At 34.5% G+C, this 22,577-nt stretch overlaps 4 protein-coding genes and 1 non-coding gene across 8 annotated transcripts; 1 reads left to right on the top strand and 4 right to left on the bottom strand.

The window, feature by feature from the left end:
* Positions 1 to 529: 529 nt before the first annotated feature.
* LOC123225782 (ACT domain-containing protein ACR9-like) lies at positions 530 to 7,691 on the bottom strand. 4 transcript variants are annotated; one of them, XM_044650024.1, is made up of 8 exons: positions 7,269 to 7,691; positions 5,394 to 5,612; positions 5,211 to 5,316; positions 4,144 to 4,495; positions 3,706 to 3,990; positions 3,224 to 3,366; positions 2,490 to 2,536; positions 530 to 740 (listed from the first exon to the last, which is right to left on the bottom strand). In XM_044650024.1, the coding sequence occupies exons 1-7, from the start codon at positions 7,420 to 7,422 to the stop codon at positions 2,527 to 2,529; spliced, it is 1,269 nt and encodes a 422-aa protein (XP_044505959.1). In that variant the 5' UTR covers positions 7,423 to 7,691; the 3' UTR covers positions 530 to 740; positions 2,490 to 2,526. The 4 variants fall into 4 exon arrangements, with proteins under 4 accessions (XP_044505959.1, XP_044505958.1, XP_044505960.1 ...); XM_044650023.1 differs by having other exon boundaries at positions 2,503 to 2,536; positions 7,269 to 7,690; XM_044650025.1 differs by lacking the exon at positions 2,490 to 2,536 and having other exon boundaries at positions 7,269 to 7,689.
* A 382-nt stretch (positions 7,692 to 8,073) lies between these two features.
* On the bottom strand, positions 8,074 to 8,630 carry LOC123225783 (histone H4). The gene has a single exon (XM_044650027.1). It carries the CDS (start codon positions 8,534 to 8,536, stop codon positions 8,225 to 8,227), a length of 312 nt encoding a protein of 103 aa, XP_044505962.1. The 5' UTR covers positions 8,537 to 8,630; the 3' UTR covers positions 8,074 to 8,224.
* A 1,076-nt stretch (positions 8,631 to 9,706) lies between these two features.
* On the bottom strand, positions 9,707 to 14,492 carry LOC123224677 (UDP-glucuronic acid decarboxylase 6). Its single transcript, XM_044648346.1, has 13 exons — positions 14,316 to 14,492; positions 13,843 to 13,960; positions 12,718 to 12,804; positions 12,405 to 12,492; positions 11,778 to 11,869; positions 11,533 to 11,597; positions 11,364 to 11,452; positions 11,040 to 11,117; positions 10,859 to 10,952; positions 10,499 to 10,565; positions 10,356 to 10,419; positions 10,214 to 10,254; positions 9,707 to 10,128 (listed from the first exon to the last, which is right to left on the bottom strand). The coding sequence occupies exons 2-13, from the start codon at positions 13,930 to 13,932 to the stop codon at positions 9,946 to 9,948; spliced, it is 1,038 nt and encodes a 345-aa protein (XP_044504281.1). The 5' UTR covers positions 13,933 to 13,960; positions 14,316 to 14,492; the 3' UTR covers positions 9,707 to 9,945.
* A 1,029-nt stretch (positions 14,493 to 15,521) lies between these two features.
* Positions 15,522 to 15,593, top strand: TRNAH-GUG. Its single transcript has one exon. It is a non-coding gene; the product is annotated as a tRNA-His (tRNA).
* A 730-nt stretch (positions 15,594 to 16,323) lies between these two features.
* Positions 16,324 to 20,758, bottom strand: LOC123226090. The gene is made up of 7 exons (XM_044650567.1): positions 20,568 to 20,758; positions 19,634 to 20,128; positions 18,936 to 19,090; positions 18,745 to 18,837; positions 18,092 to 18,348; positions 17,048 to 17,268; positions 16,324 to 16,922 (listed from the first exon to the last, which is right to left on the bottom strand). Exons 2-7 carry the CDS (start codon positions 19,988 to 19,990, stop codon positions 16,566 to 16,568), a joined length of 1,440 nt encoding a protein of 479 aa, XP_044506502.1. The 5' UTR covers positions 19,991 to 20,128; positions 20,568 to 20,758; the 3' UTR covers positions 16,324 to 16,565.
* Positions 20,759 to 22,577: the final 1,819 nt, after the last annotated feature.

Here is a 22,577-nt window from a genome sequence, read left to right as displayed (position 1 = left end):
CCCCCAAACCCTTAGGTTTTCTTTCTTCCTCATCGATCGATCTCGTCTTCGTCATCTGAGAAGACGATTTCTCTTTTCAGATGACATCTCTCGACACCAGATGGATTGGGATGGAATTGAGACAAGCCATCAGAAGAAAGAAAACCGTCGAGAGAGAGAGACGGCCAACGATGACACCAGAAAAAGTGAACAAGTCTTGAAACTAAACCCTAGAGAGGAAAATATGATCTTTTTAAACTTGATTTATGAGAGAAAAGTTAGTTTTTTAAATTTAAGGAGAGAAATGAAATCATATTTAAGTTTATTTTTAATATTAAATATAAAATAATAATTTTATCCTTAAAATTAACAAATTTAAACGATTATGAGTGAATAAATAAAAATTTCAAAATTAATGAGAAAAACTTTGAGAATTCAACATAGTTTGTGTGGGAAATAGTCCTTTTGGCCAATTTTATTTGGCATGGAACGTAAGTGGGAGAGTGGGACACCTAGAACTATATCTTGTCAGCTTCTCCTACTTAATCCATGCATTTGAAAAGACATGTTAACTTACTTTACTTTAAAATCATAGCTTCTCAAACATATATATATCAAATCCCAAACATGGTCACAATTATGCATAAACTTGAAATACAAAACATTTACATAAAATCATAATGTGCAAGACATGAATCCCTCCTCATGCAACCACCTCAACTGACACTCGATCATCCACCATCCCACAACTCATCTCCTACCTATAAAATAGTTAAAAGAAATGCATAAATGTTAAACATTCAATAAATAAGTGACCTATAAGATATCTCTATATACGCACAACTCATCTTATAACTTATCATTCATTTCTCGTTTTATTTAGTGTAATTATGCGCACAACTCTAGTCATCAAGACTTTTCTCTCGATGACAATATGCTTCATCTCATCTTATTAGCATATTAATGCACACAACTAACATCTTCAAAACTTTTCTCTCAATAATACATTACATCTCAACTCATAACTTCTTGTGAAAACATGCTAAAGATCACACAACAATAGCGCGATATCTCTATCTTATGTCAAAAATAACACAAGATTGACATTTATCCACAAAGCACAGATCACACAATAGTGGCATCTCCACTTAATTATACACTACAAAACACACAACAATGACTATCATTCTTCCTTCTCAAGCCAAAGATCATACAACATTGATATTTTCATAATCTTATCAAGTCAAAGATTACACAATATTAACTCTTGCTTCTAATCCTTATGTCACGGTTTCAGTGACTTGTTATTTAAGTAGTTAGTCATTTTCACACAATTTACGACTTGTCTATCTAAATTAAATTCTTGATTTTCGCATTTAATAATATGTGCCTTAGATTACACAACTTAAGGCACCATCCCACATTCTATCGTCTTATTTCACATAGATTAAGGCAAATACCCGTTCTTATACCACATAACTTTAAGGTTAAAAATAGTCATTTCCAGCTTCATAAATAGGTGTTCATGGTCTATACACGACCATACTTAACTTCCATGCATGCATGGGCATTACTGTCCTTGTAACGACCATGCATCATTACACCTCATCACTATTGTTTATCTCTATGAACGGTTCATTGTTCATCATCTTTTACCTCATAATTGAATGGTTATTATATATAATGAATGAGCATTTGACCATGTCTAAATTTCTAAATTTCATATTTCCAACAAACATCTCTACACACTAAGGCATCAAATTAAATCTCTAAGATACCTTGGTTATTAATCAATTCAACGATCCACTTTTGCATGTTTTTCAACATGAATTCTTATAAAATTACAGTTACATATTCTTACTCATTTTATCACTCCAAATTTTCACTCAAACAAAACAATCTAATACATGAACATGACATTTTATCATCATATAATACATGAATATGGAGAATAAATATTCCAAAATTACAAAGTGTGTTACAACATGCATTTTCTTCCATTCACTTAGACAAAAATTGATTAAATAACCTACTCACTTGTTCTTTGACAACTAGCTTGTCTTCTCGGTCTAATTTCTAGCAATTTGATCATTTGAACGACTTCAATACCCTTTAAACTCTCTGTGTATTGTGTCTGTGTTTATATAAGAAATATATAAAGTTTCCATTGTTGAAAATTGATCTCTTTGTATAGATTTTTGAATTTAACTGTCACAAACGGGTGTACAATCTTCATACATGAGCATTCATAGTAACTTATCTCACTTAAATCATGTTTCTTCCTCCTTCAAAATCATAATTATCCAATAAATTTTACTCATGAACAATTGTACCTCTCACATGCATGAGCGTTCATAGCATCAAATTTACTTTATTGCTCTTGAAAAATTATTCATCTTTTATGAACATCTCACAAACATTGAATGGGTGTTTACCCTCCATGAACAGCCGTTCATCAGTTCTTTAATAAAATTTAAATAAATTTAAATGATACAAAATGAATAAAATACCTTTGGGACGTACCTGTGCATATCACATTAATGTGAATTATCGTTTCCTAGCATTAAGAAATTGAATGATGAAATAATAAGTTCATGGTAAGAAATGGAAACAAAAAAGAAAATATATGAGATTGTTAGGGATTTTCTATTTCAGAAGAAAAAGAGCTTGAGTTGAGTTTTAAATGCTTATTTCAAATAACATCATTTTATCTTTTATCAAAAAAAAAAAAACTACGATAACATATAATACAATTATTTAATATGCATTTAATATGACACATAAGCCATGCGCATTACATGTTTTCAATCCAAAGATATGACGAAATATGTTTAAAACAATAGAATATGATAAACACATTTACTTACTAGGATTTTACATCATTGTATCTTTTATCAAAAAAATAAAATATACAGTAACATATAATACAATTATTTAATACACATTTAATATGACACACATATAAGCCATGTGCATTACATGTTTAAGACAATAAAAAATGATAAACACATATAAAACACATTTACTTACTAGGATTTTATATCAGAATTGTCCATCAGTAAGGAAATATCAAAAACAATTCGCACAACTCGCATGTATATACAAAAATACAAACCAATTTCATACAGATGTTAAATAGGATTATTTCACGCACCAAGTTGGTCAAGATCATTGGAATCCAAAATATGGCTAGGGATAAATGGTAGGAAACATAATCAAGAAGCAATAAAGTTGATAAACTCACCAGCCCATTAATGCTCTCCTAACTCCATCTACAATATGTTCTCCAGCTACCATATTTGATAATTGAAATCTATCATTTTCATCTAAAAGAAACCTGTACACCTCCCATTCACGATCTGATGCTGAATATCTTCCAATTTCAGCCTAGAAACCAAGAGAGCAAAGTGTTATAGTTCATTTGCTTTTCAATATATGTAAGTGCACCCAAAGAGAGAGAGAGAGAGAAATTCAAGAAGCCCATCTGCAGATTCTGCACCATGACTTGCAAGTACCATACTACCTTTAATGAGAACAGAAAAAAAAAAGTGTTTAGTAGCCTTACATGCCAAAGCATAGAAAGCTGGTATTTAGGAATATATAAAAGAGATCTATGTTAGGATGCTCTGCACCCATCCTCCTTCAACTGTCATTTAGCAAGTCCATGGAAGCCAACATGCTGATGGGCCTTTGAACCACTTCACTTCTTAGGTAATGGTTTCTTACTGAGAATATGCAGATCCCAAGTGCTTTCAGAGCAAGTGTAACATCATAGAAAACTCGTGGTCTTCCCTTTCCACATAACTCAACAGGGTTAGCAACCAAAAGTTCAACATCTGGACCTCGATCTGTCATGATCACCCGCAATGGGTGAAACATTTCCTTCTTTATACAGGAAGTCAGTGCACTTTGCTTCTCAGGATCCACAATCTTTTTCCCATCCTTTTGCTGAATAAACAGGTCCAGATCTCGATAGCCTCTAGAATTAGGTAAGAATCGACCATAAGCTATCTGGATAATAAGAAACAACAAACAGCATGTATTAGCAAACATGAAATGGACATGCACACACACACACACATGTACATATTAGATTTTTAAATTGAATTCTCTTGCCAATGCTAAAAAGACTATATAATTGTGCCGAAGTATGCAAATACATACCTGCATGTTGCAGTCTTTCAAAGTTCTCATTATATCATAAAGCAGTCCCTTGTGATCAACACAATATATTTGCAGCAATGTATGAGCTGGACTTAGTGAATTGTCAATCATAACATTTGTTTTCCTCAAATTTTTCATATTTGAGCTGAGGGCTTGTGATCGGGGTTCTTTTTCTGATAGTTCAGACCTAAATAACTCTTCAGCCACCACAGGAGACAAGGAAGTGAAACTATGATGATATTCATATTCTGGACCTGCTAATTGAAGTTCACAACTGATGCACGATTTGCCTAACACAGCAAGCAATTGCTCACAAGTTTCATCCTGTCGTTGTTTTGTGTGTAAGAGTTCTCTGAACCACAATTGTGGAAAATAAGATAAATTGATAACCAGCAGGATTACAACTTAATTTTTTTGTTAGTTTGTTACATCCACTAAATTTAAATTATGTCAGAGATGCTCTAAAGATAAAAATGGAGGACCAATAATATTGCCAGCAACTCTCTTGTCTAGTCCCAACATGCCATTGACATCTCAATTTAACAGTTTCTTTTTCATCATTTCTGTAATGTCTTATTTTTCAATTATTAATAGATATCTCTAAGAGCAACAAGTAAACGCATGACTTGAGCAGTGAAAATCAGAACAACAATAAATGGATGATAGGTTCATTAGTTAAGATGGTTTATTCACTCTCTCTGATCAATAACTATTCAATACCTACTCAATGAAACATCAAAATTAGATTTACTTCCACAAAATACAGCCCCCTAATTGAAGGTACCTTAATCTGATAATTTAAAGGTTTGCAAATTGATGACCAGTTTATGTAGACAAAAATGAATAATGCACTAAATGAAATCTTTTAGACGTTAGGCATTGGACCACTTAAATAGTCCACACTAGTAAATTATGGACAACATTTTCATTTGTGTGACAGAACATTGTGGTTCATGATAGAAAATTTTAAAATAAATAAATATCTGTCACATTTAACCAAAGAAAGTTGGGTATAAAATTTAACAAATTGCCATCAACTATCAGAAGGGAAACCCAAAACATCTTACTTGTTATCTGTTATAAAGAAGAGGTCTAAGACTTTTCCATCTGGTGTTGTCATCACTTTCACCCTTTGAATTGTAAGCTCAAGCTCACACAGAACTTGAGTAACATCTGACATAAGAATTTATAACCACTAAAATACTAGCACATTTTGTAATTAGCAAAACATAAGTAGATATTTATATTACCATGCAATAATCCTTTGCGGTCAAGGCAAAAGAACCTCAATAAGTAAACTGGTGAAGATGAAGCACATGTAGACTGCTGGGGTAAGTAAAATGACAGTGAACACGAGGGGCATATAGATAATAGGCGGCTCTTTAAATTTGACCACCTTACAATGATCGACCTAGACCAAGGAACCACCCATAATACTATGTAGCACCATATTCCATCAGTTGAGATATCTATAACCAGAAATGTACCCAAAAAAAAGCCGTCAGCATACACATAAATTTGGTAAAGTCAATCCTCTTTTTTATTTTTTATAAGGAATTTTGAAATAAAAAAGAGAGGAAAGCCTAGATTCAAACTAATAATCAAACAGGAGAAAAATTTAAAGGCCGATCAACTAGAAAGGACGCAAATTTTTAAAAAGCTACATTCAGTTATATTCCAACCGGATAATCAATCAAATATTATACATTTGCATACTAATATCCTAACCCAGCAACTCAATGAATGATCATAACTGCTCACAAAATATTAGCATGAACAACAGCACTATATTATATTCCATGGTTTTAAAAACCGGACCGAACCGGCCGGTCGAACCGGTTGGCCCGTGAACCGGGACTGTAGCCGAGTACTGTTGAAAGATAAACCGTTTTAATATAAAAATCGGATTGGACCGCGGTTGAACCGCCGGGTCTCTCCTGAACCGCGGTCCAACCCGGTCCTGCAGAATCCGGTTCAAGGCTGCATATAAACACTTTTTTTTTCTGTTCCTTGCATGCACGCAGACGCAGAATGGATTGGTGTTATTAATAAAATATTGAATGATTTAATATTTGTTTGACCATATATGAAGACTTTGGTCCTTCTTTCCTTTATCTTTTCTCAGTACAGTCCCCTGATTCAGTCTGCAAATATCCACTGAAACACGCAAGACCCAAGCAAATCAACTTCTCTAGTTACTAAATAAAAAATTATGAATGAAGCTACTGCTGAAGGATTAACGTTTATGGATTTACGGGTCAGTTATGTTCTTTCTCTGTAATTTTTTTTTTAAATTTCATTAAATTTCTGGGTTTTGATTTATTAATTCCAATGGAGTTGATGCAAATGGAGATGCATACTCTTGATGAGAGCATTAACATCTATGATGACAACCTCATCCCTCAAGATTCAACCCACTTCTCTATTTCCCTCCCTCAACCTGACTCTAATCTCGAACCTTTCGAGGGTATGCAATTCGAATCTGAAGAGACTGCCAAGGCCTTCTACAACTCTTACGCTTGGCGTGTTGGTTTCGAGGGTATGCATTATGTTCAATAATGCATATATTTTGTTAATTATAAAAATTAAAAAGTATGCACAATATAAAATTTACTGTATAAAATATATGTAATTACTAATTAAACATAATTTTTTTAGGTTTTTACATAAAACCGGTCCAAACGGTCCAATCAACTGGTTCAAACGGTTCAACCGGTCTAACCGAAACCAGTACTTAAAACGGTTTTTATTCCGGTCCGGTTTTGAAAACCTTGCTATATTCCATGCATTACACGATTTAAATGTTCGCCAATCGATTTTCAAAAGCTAATTAATATTTCCAAAACTAAAATATGACGAAATTTATTAATGAAACTAAACACAAATCCCGCAGGGGTTCTTCAGAAGCCAAAAAAAAAAAAAAATCGGTTGCTCAAAATTCAAAGCTCGTTAAATATGTAAAATGGTAAGTTATGAGTTAATAAAAGATTTTAAAGAAAAATCAGGGAAACCACCGGAAAGCCAAATCCAATCATTCCGTGACAAACATAAAATTCAACCAAACAAATCAAACCCTCTAAGTTTTAATTAAGGCAAATATCATCTAAAATTACAGCAAAAAATACCTCCTTTTGCAATGTAAAGACCGAATTGTAGAATTATTCTGCAAATATCGCATCCGAGGCCGATTTTATCAGGACAATTAACTGTAACGACACAATGATCTCCAGGAGCTTTGCCCTTTTGGATTACAACGGCATCATCGCTCGGCACTCCCATACTGAGATTATCTTGCAGTGCTGGACAAAAGGAACGGTCAAGACCGTGAAAAGCTCTTTTCTTTCGACTAAAATCAAGGGAGTAAGGTGAAGAAAACGAGATGTGCAAATTATGGAACTTAAACTTCGGGGGTCCACATCAGCAACTGAACAATATTTTTTCAACAGGTGGCTACATTTTGGCGGTTGACTAATGAAATTATCTTTCCCTGTACGTTCGATGAAATGGAGCTCGGCTTGTGGACTTGTAGGATTTATACAGGTGCCACCACAGCGCTGTCGTCTTTGGACAATAGTTTTTGTCACGGGTTGGTAGCACCAGGGTCACAGATTTTGTTAAGTCTTTCAGCAAAAGGTGTAAAAGAAACCTTGTCATCCCTCAATTTTAAATTTATTACCGTTCAGGACAAATTAATTTTGGCTAATAAAATTATCCCCAATCCTGACTAGCGCCACACTATTAATTTTTGTTAAGAACCAAAATGCCCCTTAATTTTTTTTTTTTTTTTAAAACCCCTGTGTCATTACTTTCAGTTCATACTGCTTGACCTCAACACCTAGCCAAACTTTTGACTTGTATTTTCCAAGCTCTATACACTCCTATCAAATGTGTCTTGTGGAGTTTCAAGAGCATCAAAATAACCATGCCAAATTTCTAGAAAACTAGAATTTATATCGATCCAACATAAACAAGAAACAGAGGATTACAGAATAACAATTTTACTAACAAAATAACTAATCACTGTAATCAGGATCAAGATCTAGAGTCAAGATCTATTAACAATCAGCCACCGTCCAACAACTTAACCTCCAAAACCGTAGAGGGTTCTGCCTTGCCTCTTGAGCGCATAGACCACATCCATAGCCGTCACGGTCTTTCTCCTAGCGTGCTCAGTGTAGGTCACAGCATCGCGAATCACGTTCTCCAAGAAGATCTTAAGAACACCTCGCGTCTCCTCGTAGATCAAACCACTGATACGCTTAACACCACCCCTACGAGCCAAACGACGAATTGCTGGCTTTGTGATACCCTGGATGTTATCGCGGAGAACCTTACGGTGACGCTTGGCTCCGCCCTTGCCTAAACCCTTGCCTCCCTTTCCACGACCAGACATTTTTCAAAATATAAAGAGCCTTGAAGGAAGGCAGAGTAGTAAAAGTGTTAGCTGAATTATCGTGAGTGAGGATGATTTGAAGCGGAGAATTAGAGGGGATATTTATAATGTTAATAAAAATTCTAATCGACAGTAGAGGCTAGACCCGCGCGAGATAGGGGATTTGAAATGTTTCGTAATATAAGCGGGATTAGTTTTTAGGCGTTAGATTTAGATTTATCGACGGTCTGAAAAACGAGAATCCGCGGGAAAATGAGCTAATTTGGTTTCAATGCTTAGCACGTGCATTGTTTTCGGTGTTTGGAGATGGGAAATCTTATTCGGGGTGGAATAATGGCCGTTGGATTTTCCTTTATCGACGGTAATAGTGCATCTGTTTGCACAGGGGAATAAGATGTGAACCGTAGATAAGGTGTTAATCGACGGCTGACAAGTACTTATAAGGGTTTATTATTTAAGTTTAATGTATATTATAGCATCATAAGATAAAAGATTATAATATAAAAAAAATGATTTAAATAATTTTTCACTTCTACGAAAATGGTGATGTTTAATGTTAATTTGCTTTTAAATAAAAATTAATATGTTATGCTAATTTTCTTTCAAGTATCCTAAAATAGTGCCAAATAGAAGGTTTATAAAAGTTTATATCTTATATATATATATTATCATCTTCCATATAATCTGCAATGATACAAGGTTAATAATAAAAATAATTATTTACTGAGTATTTATGGTAAAAGTAATACCGTAAACTTAAAAAATTTCTAATTAATTTTGTAGATAAAGTATGTCATATATATATATATATATATATATAATTCAATATTTTAACTGTTATAATTTAAATTTTGAATAGAATAGAAAATTGTAGATTTATAACTATATATTATAGATTTACTAGACTTGTTTGAAGGTGTTTTACGTTATAATTAGAGTTTGATTTAAGTTAAACAAAATTTAAACTTGTCAAGCTCTTCTCAAAATTTTTTGAGTCTAACTTCGTATTGGAGTCAAACAAAAAATGATTCAAACGATATTATTTTGATATATTTTAATCAAAATTCCGTCATTTTAATTAATTTATATCAAAAATTTTAATCAATTAGTTGGGTATAATGATTTTATTAATTAATTATCGTATTTGTAGCAACAAAATTAGGGACAATATAGACTTAATGGTATTCTTGGACTGGACAAAGGAGAAAAACAAAAACAAAAATTACATGTGGTTTCAGAAAAAAAAGAAATCGTTTTCACTTACACTTATTTCCTACGATCTGTCGATGAAGAAGAAAAAGCATGAACACTTGGCAAGATTATCAATTTATATTTCTAAAGCAACTTCCACATTAGGAGGAGAGCTGACTGAAATTTCCGCTTTAATCTATAGTTGATGCTGATGTGACTCACTCCTTGGCAACTCCAAGTCTCAAACGGAAATCCTCTTCCATAAGAGGAAGCCCTTCCCGCAACTTCACCTTTGGTTCCCATCCTAGCAATTCCTTCGCTTTTGAGATGTCGGGTTTTCTCTGTCGTGGATCATCAGGAGTGTTCTCAACCATTTTTATCTCCACATCAGGTTTGATAAGCTACAAACTCAAACCCCATCACAAGAGGAAGCTCAGTATTATACAGATATGGCTTACCGAAAAAATGAGAAAAAATGAAACTAACCTCCTTCACAGTCTCGGCAAGCTCAATCATGGTAAATTCGCCTGGAAGTGCATGAAATCTCAGGTCAGTAATTGGCGTCAAACTAAAATTTGGTTTGAGCACCAAAATCTTTCAAGAATATGTAAATCTTTTGGAAGATCACCTGGGTTTCCAATGTTGATAGGTCCAGTGTTCTCTCCTTCCATGAGGCGAATAAGGCCATCCACCTATACCATCATAAACAGATTATTGTTCTCTTAACATTGCAATTTATTACAGTAGTGAAATTATTATTTACTACTGTACCATATCAGAGACATAACAAAAACTACGAGTTTGCTTTCCAGGCTTTTGAACAGTCAATGGTTCACCTCTGCAAACAGCAAAGAAGAGTGAGAATAATAGTGGCGTTAACGGCCTTGATAGAGATAGAGAACCATATTGTTGCTCTACTAGGACAAAGTAAGGACAAATTATTATGTAATATAGAACAGCATTAATTAAGGCCCTCATAATGATTCTTGACTCTAATGTCACTAATCTTCCATCTAGAGAGGAACAGAGTCATGCTCGATAAACGACCAACTGTAAATGTCCACTTAAACAACAAAGGGAAAGAGAAAGACACTAACACCATGTAGCTCATGAAACAGAACAAGGAGTTACCGTAGTGCCTGAGCTATGAAATTGCTGACCACACGCCCATCATCAATATTCATTCGTGGTCCATAAGTGTTAAAGATTCTGGCAATGCGTATTTCTATCAAAAACATAAAAGAAATTATCAGCGCAAAGATAAAAAGTACTAAACACTAAGTAGTTCTGGATAGAGAAGCTGAAAAATTACCAATCCCGTGCTGTCTATGATAATCAAACATCAAAGTCTCAGCTACACGCTTTCCCTCATCATAACAGCTCCGAACCCCTGTTTCACAAAAGAGGATGTGTTATTGCTGATGCTGTCAAGGACCTGCTTATTTTTTTTTAACTGTACACATTTACACCATGAATAATGTATTGTGTGCAAGAAAGCAGGTGGAGTTTCAAGCAAAATAACTTTCTTAATCCTCCTAATAAATACACAAAACTAAATTAGTTCTAACTAGATAAAGTGTAGTCATCATACTAGATCAACCAAAACACAAAAGATACAGTTGAGAGGGTAACTTACCGATTGGATTAACATTACCCCAATAGGTCTCAGGTTGAGGGTGCACAAGAGGATCTCCATAAACTTCTGAAGTTGATGTAAGCAAAATTCTGTTCAATCCTATGATAACTGAGTAAAACCATTTTATGAGGGTAGTAAAATAATATACTATAAAGTAAAGGTTCCTAACCTTGCTCCAACTCGCTTTGCAAGTCCTAGCATGTTTAGGGTGCCAATAACATTGGTCTTAATTGTCTGTTAAAATGCCATAAGCTTACCAGTGAGACAATCTATTCCGGTTGAAATGCAAAATAACACAATGCAGGAGAAAACATTCTCACAATTACAATGACAATAGCAAATGGCAATCAGCCAAAAACACAGTTCATAAAAGATATTGCTAAATGAATAAATAAATGAAATCTAAATACACACCTTTACAGGATTGTACTTGTAGAAAATCGGAGAAGCAGGGCATGCAAGGTGGTATATCTGGTCAACCTCAACTAACAATGGCTCTGTGACATCTATGAAGAAACAAAATATGAAGTACAGTTACATCTATATTATTATTAAGAAACTATAGTCGGAAGAAAATAATCTGAAACTCTCCAAATTGTTTATCATTCTTTTCCCACAATGCGCAGGCAGCAGTTCCTACTGAATTACTTATTGAAATATTTTCACATGATATATCGCTAAGTCTTAATTTTCCTTTTTTAAAATTCCTGTCTTCATCATCATTTTAACATCAAAAACTGAAATTTGCTCTCCATTATGTTTGATGATTATGTCATGAATAGTGTAATGAGATTCTATGTTTAGCAGTAGTTAAATGGGTTAATTTATATTGCAACACTTTATTCTACTCATCCCAACTCAAATCAAAATCCAGATAAGTGGGCAATTACAATATTGTATCTCAAAAACTAAATTACATGAAAAAGAATTTAATATTTACACAAAAAATGTTATGAGTTATGACAAAGGAGATTGTGACATCAAAGCCACCACACATGATAACTAATGACTACATTAACAGACTAAAAGACAAGAACATACCATGACGAATAAGCTCAAATCTAGGGTGACCAATCCATTTTCTAATATTGTCCTTTGAGCCAGTGAAGAAGTTATCAACAACTATAACCTGCGTAACAAATTATTAGATGCATTAACTGTACTAAAACATAACTCATATTTGTTTCAATGTTAAGGCATGGGAAGGGAAACCATGCCTTGATTGGTACTAGTGACTCAACAATTGGTTATCTATGTAAATACTACTTTTCATAAACTAAAATATCTCAATTGCCTCAGATTTCTTAATAATTACAAACAATTACAATTGAGTCTTGATAAGAAACACTCTAACCTCATTTTTTTCATTTTCCATCAATTTGTCAACCAGATGAGAACCGATGAATCCAGCTCCCCCAGTAACCAAAATTCTCATATTTGGCTGCCATCATAGGAGAAGAATATTATTGAAGTGAACAGTATCAGAATATACGATAAAAATGACAATAAAGAAGGCATGCCAATGTTGGTGTTCAACAGAAAACTCCAGAACAAAACAAATTTACCAGGCAATGGTGCAAATTTTGATAAATAATTAGAATGTTTCGGTGCAAGTATGTAGTACCATCATATGCAGAGCAACAAACTTGGGGAGTAAACTTCAATGAGGAGACTAATAAAATGGGCTGGATATCATATCGTCTCATAGATCTAATGCATATTACTCAAAACTTAGCCAGAATAAAGTAACTCCCATCCTTGTAGTCTCCTTTACAAGACTTGTTATTTCAAAAAGCTGAAATTAACTGTAGGCTGTTGGAATTTATGGTAGAGTTTATTTCTTAGCCTTCTCCACAAACAGCTATAAAATTCTATTTTGAGAACTTCTCACTTTTGAATCATTTACATTGCTCTACCTAAGGAAGAGAGGCATTTCCTAAAATCATTTTGCTATGCCAACCAAACACATTTTTAAGTCATCTCATTTCTACATTTTCAACAATATCACAACAATTGCATATCATTCAGAGGGTTTACCAGATTTATGTTATGCTGTGAAACATTTATTGATGTAATGTCTGATGTGAGAAGTAATAAGCACTTATACTTGCCCTCCACCTTTATCTTTAAATTTTTTCAGTTTATTACTAATTTTCTCACTCTGAATACATAATGTGGCACCATAGAGTATAATAGTTTGACCACACATGATTTACAACCAAAAAACACTGCCCCACTCTAATTATATTATATTAAACCACAAAACATTAACCAACCAAAGTCATATATAGCAATATGGACGAAGCTGAGATCCATGATACTAACATGGGAACTTTTCATAGCATATGATAAGGAAATACACCAATATCCAAATTTATAATATTTATCCGGATCAACGTAACATTCCCAATCAAACTCCAAGTGAAAATAACATTAATAATAATTCGCTTCATCAGTTATAAAAAAATGGCAGCTTTACCTGAAAAAATTTGGAAAATCTCAATGGAGATGGCATTGGTGGTGGCTTAGTGGTTGTTCTGTTGTCGCCATTTGATGAATTATCTGCCATGGCTCAGATCTCACTGTGAATTCAATACCTATCAACCACCCAACAAACGACAAATAAGAAATTACACGGAGATAATAAGAAAACGATACCAACCCAAAGGTGAGTTTCAGAGGAAAATATCTCAAACCCAATTATCGTTTTGACCTATAAAAGATGAAGATCAAATACACATGTTTATAGTCTTTCAAAGCGTCCTTAAAAATCGAAACTTCTTCCACCAAAAAGTGAATAAATATAAGAAAATTAATAGTTAAATTAACAAAATTGAAGCCTTCAAATTTACGAAAAGGGTAGTCCCTGTGATGATAGCTCCCCGATAACAATAACATAAACAGATATCATACCAAACTTTAAACTAAATATAAAGTTAATATAGTAGCTACCTGGGCTGGTGCCTGGTGGGGTGTTTTGGGTTTACGAGGAAGTTGTTAATTGGCGAGATTTGAGATAATTAGAGGCGATAATTAAGGTTGTTTAGAAATTAATTATAAGTTTTCAAGGATGGTTGCTTGAGTTGAGTTAGTGTTGAGACTGAGAGCGTATGCGTAAATCAAAGGCAGAATTTGATACTGCGTATCGCGCAGTTGACTTGTACACTTGCCTTGCCCACATGTTCTGATGACGCCACGTTTTTAACAGTGCTGCATGTGCTAAATAAATAAATTCAATTTCATATCTTTATCACCTTACATGCGCAGAAATTTTTAAAAAAATTAAAATTAAAAATATTATTATAAAATGAAATTAACATAAGAATTAAATTATTATAAACATAAAATTGAAATTAATATATAATAGTTATAAAATTTATAATACAAATAAATGGCATGAATAATAGGTTAAAAATATATTTTAGCTAGCCATTTCAAAATCTCATAAAAAAGGCCGAGAAGAATAATTGAAAGTTTTGTTTTTTGAGTTGTATTTTGAAATCTTCGTAGTATTTATTGTTCATACTCTTTAGAGTTGATACTTCTTTTGATTTTAAATCAACACGTATTAATGTGTTTTTCTCTTAAATTTTTATTTTTTATTGAGTGTTTAGATTTAAATAAATAAAAAATGGGTATTATGTCATTTGACCTCACACTCACTTTATCTGTCAATGAGATAAACAGATCATTATTATAAATATAATAATTTTTAGCTGTATTTTGGGTCAACAAAAATATAATTTAGAAAAGGATATTTTCATATTAAGAAAAGAAGAATGGATGGGTTGAGCTTAGGGCTAGATTCGAATCGAGTCTGTTTGAGTTTGAGTTTGAGTTCAGTTTGAATTAGGTTGAAATGAGTCAGCCTTAGTCGAGCTAAAGCTACTTACTAAAATTTTTTAATTAAAAATTTTGATATAAAACGACGTCGTTTTAACCAATATGTATTAAAACGATGTCATTTTAATAACGAATAAAAGAGCCAAGCGGAGTTTGAGTTTAGCTTTCATGAGCTCGAGCTGGGTTATATATAAATCGAGCCGAGCTTGAGCAGCCCTAGTTGAGGTTGATAACTTAAAATGTTGGCACCAATCTATGCCACAGTGTTGCTTGCAAATATGTTTTATAAAATTTAGGGCAGAAGCTAATCAACATGTGGCTGTAGTTTAGTGGTAAGAATTCCACGTTGTGGCCGTGGAGACCTGGGCTCGAATCCCAGCAGCCACAATGTTTTCGATTATCAATTGGCTTTCCCTTTCCCCTTTTTGTGAACCCTACCAGCATTATTATAATAACATCACCGACAATAAAACAAAAGCCTTTGTAAATAAAACTTGCAGTAAGCCATTATTTCAACAAAAAGATTTTGTTAATTATCGTCATGGATCCAACCGAGTGAGTACTTTTGTCGTTATTCCATCCTCAAAGCATTTTATGAAGGAGCCAATTCCAGTTGGGCATTTTCCAGGGAAATATATGAACATGCAGATTATAAACATATACTCTTTCCGCAAAGCCAGCCCCCTGCATGTGCAGAGCAAGGGATCCACCATCCCACCCAACGACCAAAAGCCAGAAGTGGGGTTCCAACTCAGGCTCTCCATGAGTTTCCTCGCTCATAAACATGCATTATGAGTTGGTCGGCTTTCAAAGCAAAATCTAATGCCATTATAGGATGGCATATATGTGACAATACCGTCCACCCACCGGCTATCCTTTGGCAACAATAAACACCAGACTGTATAAGTTCGAATTGAATATTATAACTTCGATCCAAGTTTGAGCTGGCCCTAAGCTCAGCTTGGATTGAATACTGATATTCAATTGTACATCAATTCCTTAAGCAATCAACAATGCACAATCAAAGCTACGAGAAGTTATTGTCACTAAGCCTTTATATACTGCTATAATAAAGCATATTCAGAAATTAAACTCAATTCCGTACAAAGCCAGATAATTGATAAAATATAATTAAGAACTTGCGATTATAAGAACTTGATCAAGCTATGAACATAGAAAGTCAAGAAGGTTTTAACTTAAACAAAATTTTACAAGGATAATACAGCCTCGACTTTGCACAGACATACACAAAGACGTGCATAGAAAAGAAAGGGTATAACAAAATATTATCATCTACAGATTATTTATCATATCTGGATGAACAACCTTAGAGGAAATAGAGCATCAAAGCTAAAAAGGTCAGCTTTCAGGGTCAATCAGTCCCGCAATAAGAGCTATAAGAACCCAAATTATTATAATGCCTATCACAGCAGTTCTTAACACCTGATCACAGTTACCTATGACATTGATGTCATCATGATGTGACAGAAGGGGTGAAGGCAAATTCTCATTATCGGTAATATCTGCTAATGGCTGTGTTTTGCTGGTCTCATGTGAACTTGGTTGCTGGATATCATGAATGCCAATGCTTGAACATTTCATACAAGAGCAATTTCCACCAATATACGAAGGGGTAGTCTCAAAGTACTCAGAGAGAACCTTGCGATACATTTCCCCCTCAATTTTGACCTTCTTCCGGGTGACAGGTTTCAGAATCTAAAAACAGAGAAGCAAATATCACATAGGAGATGGAGAAAGAGACCCCAAGAATCCCAGCCTAAAGGAAAACTGTAAAACAAGAACTAAAAGGTTCAAGTCCTAATCAGTGTCATAAGCGTTACCTGAATAAAAGTCTGAGTAACAACTCGAACCACTGGAGGAAGACGTATTACAAACAAACAGCCAAGACGATTAGGATAATGGTCCTGGAGGAGGGAAGAACAAGACCGCATTATTTGCATGGGAATCCTCAAAGGGGAAAGTCCATCACAATCCACCAAAACAGTAATTTGAGGATTATCCACTGTAACTAGGTGCATAACTCCATGCTCTACCTGGGATACTACAGTGCAAACATTCATTGATGTCACAATGTGAATTGGAAATGTCAGGGAAAAAACAGAAAATATGTCAATACAAAAAATATATAGTTTGAGACTACATAATTGGTGCATGTACCTATTAGAAACTCATGCGACATGAACGGTGAAGACAGATATTTCAGTTTGCATTCCTAATCCAGAAGTGAAAGAAACTTACAATTACTAATGACAGGTTACTTTTACAGACTTGAGAAAGCCAAATATAGTCATTCATAACATTTGTAAACATCATGCTAGTATGAATTCAGATATACCTTTAATAGGGTAAATATTTGTTATCGTTGATGTGGTTAAACTAAAATTGTAGTCAAGGAAGCTGACCATTGGACTAGAACTTTCCCATAGGCAGCAGATCTTCATTAATAAATGGAATTTGTTTAGTGCAAAAAGCAGCTTAACCCCATAAAAAATTATACGCATGAGTCACATTTGACAGAAATAACCAAAAAACAGAAACAAGTAGATAGATCTGACACATTATTTGTGGACATCCATTAAAGTACTCATAAATGTTTTCCATCACCAGTTGAGTGCAAACTCAATCATAGCTACTACTATATGTAGAGAAGATAAATGTTCCAACAGGAAATTCTAGGTGGAAAGATTTTAGGTTTTTTAATAATTTCAAAATAAATAAATCAAAGCCCTTTGACTCCAAAATGTAAAAAAGAGATAACACTGCCACATGATTTCAACTGGAAGAAAGCCTGCAAGTTGCAAATAAGTGTATCCAAGGACTACCTGAAAATATATCCAGAATTTATTAAAGAAAAAGAAACATACTAACTGCTTGAGCAAAACGAGGTCTGTCACGAGATGGCAAGATGTAGCAAGCAAGTCCAAGTCGTATTATTAGACATGGTCGGTGCTGGACATCAGATCCATGCCAAAAGACCATATCTGACCACATCTGAAGTTCTTCTTCAGAAAGAATCCTGTATGTCTCCCTCCAACGTATTGTCTTTTTAATTGATGCTAGCAAGCATGAAAAGTCCCCATTTGCAGCAGTGTAAAATCTATGTAGTTCATCCTCATTAAGTCTGCATAAACACTATTATGTCATGGTCTGCTGCAAGAAGAGAAGCCAAGACATAGAAAGATAAATATGACGTCTATAAAAACAAAGTGAATTCCAAACCGGTACCACTACTATGATGAAATGGCAGCTGAAGACTTTTTAAATGAAATAAAGTAAGAAGCATATAAAGAAAAATTATTTATTAAATTCTATATCTTAAAATTATCTTCTATTATATTGAAGGCTCATTCATAAGAACAGAAGGAAACTCAATTCTGTAATGACATTTCTTGCACAATGTTCCTACAATGGTAAACAAAAAAGTTGTTTGAAATAAGGATGATGAAAATGTTAGTTGGGATTGCTTATTAGCATTGTAGGGATGCTATCTCCTGCAGCATACAAATCCAGAACTCACCTTTCCGGTAAATAGATCCTCTGATTTTCAAGCTCCTTTGAGAGTTTTATCAACCAATTGTCAGATGTGAAACTTGTTGGACCTTCATCATAACTGCCGCATATGACATGAAGGAAATAAAGTTAATAACCATGATAAGAAATATATCAATATGATATCAACCTCAACCTTATATCCCTATATTCAGGTACCTTGTAACTGGATGAGAATGCAAGGACAATTGCTCAGGAGAACTTTCAGAATTTGAATGAGAACCACTAATACCATCTGAAGTTTCATCACTGCATTCTGACTGTTCAGAGACAGCCTCAACAATTGAAAGGACTAATAATGGCCTTGACAACATCTGAAGCACCAAAGACAATAAACCAAATACTTCATAGGATAATATATTAATATAGCTAAGAGAGCAGACTTAGATATGCTTTGTGCAAATGAATCAAAGAGAGATTGTGATAAGTAATTTTGAACATATCAAGAAGCACAATGCAAATCATCAGGTCAACTGCCGATGTGCATCTCAACTAGTGAACAGATCATCAGGTCAACTGAAGATGTGCATCTCAACCAGAGCAGAAGACATAATTAGGCGAGCTCAGATATGTGAGTGTAAAATGCGTATGAAGGTATGATATGACTTCTAGTAACTCATGATAAAAATATAAACTAGTAAAAGTAAGAGTCAACACGATGCTTGCACTCTGGTATAAACAGAAAAACCCTCTAGGACAGCTACAACATTTATATATCTGTTATTCAATTCTATTATGAGCATGTTGATAAATGATTACATTTAAAGGATACACCACAGTAACAGTAAAATCGGTTGAATTCATAAGATCTCAATGAAGCATTGCAATAAAACTTTCATGAACTTGTAAGAACAAACCTGCATCCCTCTAATCAAACCCTTGAAGGGAGCCCATCTCTGAATCCACTTAAATGGTGGATAGCATACAACTTGTAGAGCCTGAAGACCACGCCATAAATTTGGACACTTGGCCTTAGAAACCCTTCGAACAGTCTCCAATGCAGCAACTTTGAGTAAAAAAATTGCAATTGGACCAGCTGCACCAACACTGATATTCTTACCATGGCTTAGTAAAGCTATGTGCTGACATTTACTCTGAGAAAGCGCTTTTGGGCTAGAAGCAACTAAATTTATTTTGGAACCCTTTTTGCCACCAATGACACCTGACACTTGAGAGTTCCTACCTGAGGCTGAAACAAGTGATGGATCTTCCATTGAAAATAACTGATAAGTGCCTGAATTCACATTCTCAGTTAATTAGTAAACTAAAACTCTGTTGTGAGGCTCCACAAGAGGCATCTCAAGTACCCTTTGTAACAGTGCAAAACTCATTTATCCCTTACAAACATGAACCTGAAAAATTATTAATTATATCAGCATGTTTAAAAATAGAATTATAACTAAATAACCCCCCCAAAAAAAAAAAAGCAAAGGTACCAATAAAATATTTGAAAAGCAGCCTTTTAATGTTGGCAGAGCAGTTCGCATGTAAATTAATAATAACTAGATTTGAAAAGCAAAAGACGATACCATTTCCACTGCTAAGCTAAATTTCTTAATCTCTTCATACAAAAGTGCCCGCTACACTCTTTCCAAATAAATAGATAAACAGCATATTATTAAGCTTTTCAAAATATACTTTACTTCTAAAAAAAAAATTATAATTCGATGAAAAAATTATCGATAAATTCCACCATTTCCACACAGACGCATCACTATGAAATAATGAATACCAATTGCATAAAACAATAAAACCGGCCACAAAATTTAGAGCTAAGATGCGAAATTTCACCTGAAATTTTTTCGTTAATATCTGGAAAATACTCATAATGTTCGGATCTGCCTCAATGAGGAAAAATAAGAGGTCAGATGCTCGATTTGACAGTTTACAATCCGGCCGTTTCGGAGAATTATTGAGTCGTTTTACTGAGAGAGGGAGTTTAGAATTGAAGTCTGCGATCATTTGTTCGTTGGGAACTATAGCTATCAAAAACAACGAAGAAGAAGATGCACGGTGGGCCCAGCACGTGACTTTTGACCCAACCTCTGCCAGCCTGATTTGAAACGTGTTCGGTGCGCATTAACTACAGACGGTTCAATTATAGGATTACCGCATCTTTTTTTGTATTCTTCGGGTAAAAAAATAAAAGGGAAATTAAAATAATTACCCCAAACATTAAGGGGCAAAACGAAATTATCCCAAACTTTTAACATTAAACTAATATGTCCCAAAATTGCGAAGAGACGAAAATGCCCCTCCACTCAAAATCCTCCATAACCACGCGCACAAAAGCCAAACACACGAAAACAGTCCGTTTTGAACTCACGTTTCGCGCACTCGGCAACTCCGACTTTTTCCGACGATTTTTCCGACTTTTTCGGCAACGACGATGGACAAAAAGGTTAGTAAAACAACCCTTGTCATCTCTTTATGCATTTCATTTCACAATTTGAGCGATTTGATGTGAAATTTGGGTGTAAATTGTGTTAGGGTTCGGTTTGAAATTTGGGTGTAAAATGCTTGATTGTTTGCTGATTGTGATGAATTATGTTAGGGCTTTTATGTTAGATTAGGTGTAGAATTGATTGTTGTTGAAATGGAGTTTGAAAAACGAAGTTTGGAGGGTGAAACGTGGCCACACGAATTCGGCAGTCACCACGCGAATGGCGCAATGACCACACGAATTCGTATGGTCAGAATTCGTGTAGACGGGGAGGTGTTTTGAACTTTTCAAACTTCGTGGACTACACGGAATCGTGTGGTTGGGGGTGAAACTGCGTATTTCATCGTGTGGTGGGCAATATTAGAAATTAGAAAACTTGGTGGGCTGGCAAACTTACGGTCAACCCCCCGAATTCGTGCGGTGGACTCACGAATTCGCGAGGTTGACGCGCGAATTCGCGTGGTGGACACGTGAATTCGCGTGGTGGGCCAAATTGCTGTTTTTCAGAGTTATCCAGCCTGCGTTTCTTCTGGTTAGAATCAGGGGGCAGAATGTAATTATATTAAATTTTAGCGCTTTTTTGATATTTTCTATATGGGATTAAATTAAAATTTAACCATCTTAAGGTTTTTTGGCGTGTAGAATTCGAATTTGATATCTATTTTTTCAAATAAGGCCTCTATGTATAAAATTGAATAATTTCTTCCATAAAATTTATATAAATTTAATATAATTGTAATTTAATTTTTATACAGGTAGCTGCACAAAAGAGAAAAAGAGACGAAAGCAAAGATGAATTGCGATTTCCTCTCGAAAAACACTTCAAGGCTCAAGTTACTACACGTGGATATAGAGATATTGGAGCCGTGATCAAAAAATTATTAACAGAGAGACAATTACAAATGTTTCGACGTACATGCTTCGGACACTTCCTTGAGTTGAAGGATAGTCGATTTAGTGGGGTCCTAATACATTCCTTCATCCTTCGAGAGGTAAATAAGGTGACTTCGGGAGAGGAGTTATGGTTTCGGGTTAACGACGTGGATGTCAGATTCAGTGCGTATGAGTTTGCTATTATGACAGGCCTTCGATTTAGTCATTTGGTAGATATCGACCTCTACATTCCATCGAAGGCTACAGATCAGATCCTTCAGACATATTTTCACGGCTGTAAATCAGTTACATATGCTGATTTGAGTCGTGTGTTCCAGCAGAGACCGTGGGGGGAGGATGACACTGATGCAGTTAAGTTAGCATTATTGTTTTATCTTCACATGGGGTTATTAGGGAGTGACTTGAGGAAAACAATTCCCCAGAAGATATTACAATTAGTTGATCATCTGGATGGGTTTAATGCA

The sequence above is a fragment of the Mangifera indica genome, chromosome 9 (assembly GCF_011075055.1).
Source record: "Mangifera indica cultivar Alphonso chromosome 9, CATAS_Mindica_2.1, whole genome shotgun sequence".
Taxonomy (NCBI): Eukaryota; Viridiplantae; Streptophyta; class Magnoliopsida; order Sapindales; family Anacardiaceae; genus Mangifera; species Mangifera indica.
Note: the sequence above shows the minus strand (reverse complement) of the source record. Positions and strands in the feature narration are given on the sequence as shown.

Coding starts and splice junctions, on each gene's coding strand:
- LOC123225783 (XM_044650027.1), bottom strand. CDS start 8,536: ATGTCTGGTCGTGGAAAGGGAGGCAAGGGTTTAGGCAAGGGCGGAGCC.
- LOC123225782 (XM_044650024.1), bottom strand. CDS start 7,422: ATGGGAGTGCCGAGCGATGATGCCGTTGTAATCCAAAAGGGCAAAGCT. Junction 5,613..7,268: donor TCTTTACATTGCAAAAGGAG/GTATTTTTTGCT, acceptor TTCTGGTTATAG/ATATCTCAACTGATGGAATA. Junction 4,496..5,210: donor TTCTTTATAACAGATAACAA/GTAAGATGTTTT, acceptor ATTGTGGTTCAG/AGAACTCTTACACACAAAAC.
- LOC123224677 (XM_044648346.1), bottom strand. CDS start 13,932: ATGGCAGATAATTCATCAAATGGCGACAACAGAACAACCACTAAGCCA. Junction 12,493..12,717: donor TGGAAAATGAAAAAAATGAG/GTTAGAGTGTTT, acceptor TTTGTTACGCAG/GTTATAGTTGTTGATAACTT. Junction 10,953..11,039: donor TCATAGACAGCACGGGATTG/GTAATTTTTCAG, acceptor TGTTTTTGATAG/AAATACGCATTGCCAGAATC.
- LOC123226090 (XM_044650567.1), bottom strand. CDS start 19,990: ATGGAAGATCCATCACTTGTTTCAGCCTCAGGTAGGAACTCTCAAGTG. Junction 18,349..18,744: donor AGGATCTATTTACCGGAAAG/GTGAGTTCTGGA, acceptor GTGTTTATGCAG/ACTTAATGAGGATGAACTAC. Junction 16,923..17,047: donor TTACTCAGACTTTTATTCAG/GTAACGCTTATG, acceptor CTCTGTTTTTAG/ATTCTGAAACCTGTCACCCG.